The sequence below is a fragment of the Artemia franciscana genome, chromosome 14 (assembly GCF_032884065.1).
Source record: "Artemia franciscana chromosome 14, ASM3288406v1, whole genome shotgun sequence".
Lineage (NCBI taxonomy): Eukaryota > Metazoa > Arthropoda > Branchiopoda > Anostraca > Artemiidae > Artemia > Artemia franciscana.
Genome location: NC_088876.1, coordinates 15,864,686 through 15,870,685, shown reverse-complemented (window position 1 = coordinate 15,870,685; position 6,000 = coordinate 15,864,686). Strand labels below are relative to the sequence as shown.

The 6,000-nt window shown below is 34.2% G+C and overlaps 1 protein-coding gene across 3 annotated transcripts in view; it reads right to left on the bottom strand.

Moving 5' to 3' along the window:
* Positions 1-500: 500 nt before the first annotated feature.
* The window catches only part of LOC136035381 (deoxyribodipyrimidine photo-lyase-like), a 48,650-nt gene continuing 43,150 nt past the window's right edge, over positions 501-6,000 (bottom strand). For all 3 annotated transcript variants that reach the window (XM_065717149.1, XM_065717150.1, XM_065717151.1), the window contains one exon: positions 501-737. In XM_065717149.1, coding sequence (XP_065573221.1) covers positions 568-737 — 170 coding nt within the window. In that variant the 3' untranslated portion in view covers positions 501-567. The remainder of the gene's footprint in view (positions 738-6,000) is intronic.

Genomic DNA, 6,000 nt, shown 5'->3' with positions numbered 1-6,000 from the left:
GATTTGCGAATCAGCTTTTCTAGTCTTATGCAAGCTTTAATGGTAAAAGTTAAAGTTAGGTTGCGGTCAGTTAAATTAGGTAATATATCTCAGAAGTTAAAAACTTAACGCAACCCAAATCTAGACCTTAAGGAGTTACAGCGCAAGGACTAGGGCGTTACTAGGGAGATACAGCAATAAGAACTTCATATTATTCAAACAAATATTTTCTGTAAAAAAAGCAATAAATTACCCAGGGTCATTTCAGATATAACAACACTTTTAAGAATTTCGCCAAAACCATACATGAGAAACAGACGCTGAGACCCATCAACGATTTTTCGGACAAAGCAGAAAAATGTTAGATGAAAAAGACAAAAGAACTAGAATATACATTTCCGTCTGAAAATATGTTGGGTACACCGTACGTTATAGTGAGGAAATTCCCAGGGATTATTCTAGAGGATAAATTTCGAAGTATCTGGATTGTGCGAAATGCAACTTTCTCCAACCGCCAACAATTATAATAAAAATGATTTTTTTTTTAGGGTTTTAGTATTTACAAAAAAGTAAAAACTTGACGTATAATCACTCTTCATATCCAGTGTATTTTATTTTCTTTCCACCGAAACGAGCCACATATCCATTAATATCGAATTTTCGCTTACAGCCGGCATAATTCATAAAGCGAATTTTCCCAAATATTGGCCTCTCAGTCCAACCTTGATCATGAATACCACATATACTCCACATACACCCTAAAACAGAACACAAACGTATTAGATTATATTCAGCTATGTGCATAGATAAGCAAAACAGGCTATAGCACTGAACTAGCAGAAGTCATGGCATGTTGCTACACAAAACAGCCAGGATAAATTACATAGCTTAGCAGCGACACTTTTAAGGACGTTGTGTAACGTTTTACTCGTTGGACGAATTGATTCAATCTTATTCCAGTAGGTGATTTATCGCTCTGCATATTTCGAGGTTATCCAAACACGTTACATCCCTTTTTCTCACTTGAAGCGTTTCATTCAAAAGTGCTTTTTCAGTGCATTCGACACTTTTCACCAAAGGTAAATGACGCTTCGCAGAGAAAATGATACTTTACCGTCTTAAGATATTATTTTGCCACAATGGCATATTTTTTTTTTTTTTTTTTTTTTTTGGCAAATTAAAGTTTACAAAGTAACTTCCAAGCATGTCATTATTCAAAAAGAAAAAAGAAAACTTGTTGCAACTTTTAGGGGAATGTGAAGGGTAAGGGATTTGAAAAACGAAGTTTTTGAAGTGGATGAGGGGAAGAGTTGTTGGTGAAAATTGCAAGGAAAGGGGTAATTTATAGGTATTAAAAGTATTGCGCGGTTTATTCGTTTGGGCATGACCCATCAGGATATTACTCTATGATAGCTATGTTTATATTAGTTTTTTTGTTGTTGTTTTTTCCTTTAAATTTATTTTGCATGTTGTTCTCTTTTTCCTCTTTTTTGTAGCCACGACCCTGTGAGGTTTTATATTTCGAATATACACACATACACATCCCTTTCCTTGGGAATCCTTTATTTAATAATCATCACCCACGATGTTGTCTTCACAGTATTCCTTCAATATAAAATACTTAGGGGAATAAAAATTTGTAAATAAACATATCTGAATCACCTACGATCAAAATTACGCTTAACCCATATACACCAAAAACGTCCATAAATTCACAATTGATTCAACTGATAGAAGAGATTTAGCGATGGTCCTATCCTTATATGTTATACCAGGTATGATATGCACGAGAATAGCATTGCTGTGAGGTTAGTAGCTGGTTTCCTATTAAATCAGGATTTAAGCAGGGTGGTCTTCTATCCCCATTTATACGGATCATTTTGATAGACTTAGTCCTAAGCAGCGCAGAAAAGGCAATGAGAGAAAACAAAACCAATTGGGGAAGTAAAACCTCTAGATTTATACTGTATTGAGGATTTAAGCATCCTTGATAGAAATATTAGAAATCTTTGGAAATTTGAGAGTTCAGGGTGCAAGAATAGGTTTGAAAAATAATGTTCAGAAGACAAGGACAAGCCGCCAAGACTAGGTGATGCTGGGTAACAAGAAGATCGACCAAGTGGACAGCTTCACGTACCTAGGTAGTATTATTAGTAAAGATGGTGGGTGAAGTGAAGTTGTAAATATTGTGCTATGTACGAGAATAACATTGCTGCGGCTATGAGGTTAGTAGCTGGTTTGGTATTAAATCAGGATTTAAGCAGGGTTGTCTCCTATCCCCATTTATATGGATCATTTTGATGGATTTTGTCCTAAGCAGCCCAGCAAAGGCAATGAGAAAAAACAAAACCAATTGGGGAAGTAAAACCTCTAGATTCAGACTGTATTGAGGATTTAAGCATCCTTGATGGAAATGTTAGAAATTTTTGGAAACTTTAAAAGTTCAGGGTGCAAGAATAGGTCTGAAAAATAATGTCCAGAAGACAAGGACAAGTCACTAAGACTAGGTGATGCTGGGTAACAAGAAGACCGACCAAGTTGACAGCTTCACTTACCTAGGTAGTATTATTAGTAAAGACGGAGGGTGCAGTGAAGATGTTAAAAGCAAAATGGTCAAGGCCCTGGGTGCTTTTTCTCAATAAAAATTTTTGGGGGCAAAAATTTTTTTGCAATATATCTTTGGGCAATATATGTATGATATCGCGGAAGGTCCACAATCGAAATATTCACTGGAAAAAAAACAGCAACAAACCAAACACACATGTTTACACAAACCAGAACTTAAAATTAACAGCTTGCAAAGAAAAGGATTTTGCAGATGTTATGATGTGTCTAACTACAAACCTGCTTTAGACAACGAATATACTTTAGCTTTGAAGGGCCAAGTGGTACAACCATAAAGGTAAAAAAACTAGTGTAAGTCAAAGTCGGTCGAATTGCTTCCAATTCGATCAATATAACAGTATAAAATACGTAGTAATCTGTTTAGACAATATATTCATGTACAATACATAGATTATAGGAGATCTTGAAATGGCATTTAGTTCACTTCTGCTTCTTGTTTCAACATTCAAATATTATTGAACAAAGAGGTTTTAGATATAAAACAGGCTTCAGTAGGAATTCATTAATCTGATCTTAAAATAGAATGTTACAAACGAGATTTCAGACTTTCAAAAGTTTAGTTCGACCATAAAAATGAAAATTTAAATTATATTAGAAAACGTTTTATATCATAAAATAGCCAATACTTGCTTGAAGAAAAATTAAATATTACACATTTGTATTTAGACTCGTAATGAAGACTTCTGAGCTCAAACTGCAAATATAATTCTGCATGATTCAAGGTCAAATAAAATGTAAAAAAAAGAACAAAAAATAAGAGAAATAAGGTAAAGTATTTATTTGAGCAACTTCACTAGCAAAAAAAAAAATTCAGTAAGACCAAAAATGGAAGGAATAACATAAACTGTAGAATCTGGGCAAGACGAGGCCATCGCTAAGATCATAATTCATACAAAATTGTTTACCAAAATTTTAGCCAAAGGTCTAGACTGATAGTTTTAAAGGGAGGTCTACTGCAAATGGGAAGGGGTCGGGAGTTAGAAAAGAAACGCCAGTCAACTTACACGAGAATACGGGAAGCTGTTGCCACAATCTTGAGACACTGGAGGGGAATAGAGACGCACTGAACTCCCTCCTGCATATGTGCCTGATCGTATCCATAGAAAGGATTAAACAATTTTTTATTAGTATATTCACCTAAGCTTTGCACCACTGTCCAAGCTCTGTTAAGACTACGCCTTTTCTGCTTCGATTGTATATACATAATAAAACACACGGGTTTGTTTAATACGCTTGGCAGAATTTCTTTCTGTCCATGAATACATAAAATATTCCAACCGAATTGAGGATTCCACATGTAATATTGCAACCATCTGTTGTCAATTCCTTTGCTCTAGAATAAATGCAATGTCTGGTATAGATGGGAAGCTAATTGTTATCTCAACAAAACATTCGTATCCCTGATTTGTTCATATAGGACATTATAAGTAGAAAAAATTCGCAGATTTGACATCGATTCCAAGGAAAAGAAACTTGACTTATTTTGACTTAAGGCTCCTGTCGCACGGTATCTGGCACAGAGAGCAAAGGAGCTTTGCTTCTCCAGTCGGACCTACCTGCTGCTATGAGGAGAGCCTCGACAGTAATGATGTCGGCCATTTTGAGTAACTTCTGAAGGCTGTCCTTCCATCTGGTCCGAGATCTAATTGTGGGGCCGAGACAACCATGGTATGTGGGGTCAAAATCGTATAAAATCCAGGCAGGGGCAGCCAGTGGCATTTGAAGGAGGTGCTTAAACCATCTGGGAGTTCGCTGGGCAATTTGTGTTAAAAATAGAGGGCAAGGATTCTTTCATTACTCACAAAATAATCCCATGGGCATTCTTCAATTCGACGGAGTTGTTTCGTCTGTCAGAGTTCTATCGTGCTCAAGATGGTAGATTTCAGGAGACATGTCTCAGCAGCATAGAGCAGGACTGAGCTTGCGGATGGATTATATATGCACATTTTTGTGCACCTTTATATACGGATGATCTCCAGATGGCATTGACAGAAAGATGTGAAAGAAATTAATATTGACACTAATTTTGAAATTTAACTCGCACACACATACCAATACCCAAGTGATAGATTTAAAAAGTATAATAGGAAAGGCGTAGTGTACTTTTATTCAGCATACAGAAGCTAGGGATTAGGGATAGGTTTAAACTGTCCGAAAAGATAATGACGAGCGAAGAAGAGTAAGGTAGGTCACATGTTTTGCGTCTCAAAAATTACCAAGTTATAAGTTTGGGCCTAAAGTTGGGTGTTGAAGTGCCAAATCCTACCCTTTAGAAGCCGAAGCTTTGTTCCCCTTTATTTATGTGCATCAGAAAGAGCACCTTAATTGGCTTGGTCACGTTCTCGAGAAAGGAGATAGCAAGTGGCGTCAATTCGCGTAAATTAAGGGGGGGGGGGGTATTTTTGAGGGTATATATATATATATATATATATATATATATATATATATATATATATATATATATATATATATATATATATATATATATATATATATATATATATATATATATATATATATATATATATATATATATATATATATATATATATATATATATATATATATATATATTATATATATACACATATATATATATACATATAATATATATATATATATATATATATATATATATATATATATATATATATATATATATATATATATATATATATATATATATATATATATATATATATATATATATATATATATATATATATATATATATATATATGTGTGTGTGTGTGTTTGTGAAAGAAAACGAATATTCTCACTTATGTCTCGGTGTAAACCTCCCAACCTTTTGCACCAGTATGTATGTAAATCTAATCTTTTATTTTATAATTTATTTCTGTAATAAGAGGTGAGCTGTTGACAGTTGTTTTGCATATGTTTACACGTTAATGCTAGCATGATTTCAGAGCAGCCCAACAGCAGCTTGTTAATGTGAAAATTGAATACAGGATTACTGGCCAAATTTGTGAGATAAAACATGCGTTAGTACTTATATTTATCATTTTCAAACTAATACTAAATCCTTAGATGCCATTTTAACTAGCTTTGCTTAGGGTGTGAATTCACCTACCTGGACTTGTGAAGTTAGTCAAAATTTATTTTGTATTCCCAAGAGGATTCATCCTTTGTGATTAAATTTTAATTTTGTTTCTTCTGAAGTTACATAGTTGCATAATAGTGCATAGTTGTCAAATATAGCCAAACATTATATTTCCATAATTCCACAGATTACGTTGCCTCAGCCGTTTTTCGCGTATTTTTGGCAATAGTGTTTAAAGTTTTTATCTACTTCAGGCTGCATTTTTTTTTCGGAGATAGCCTATGCAGAAGGGAGCAACGACAAACGTTCAAGAGGCCATACTAGTACCAGCGGGA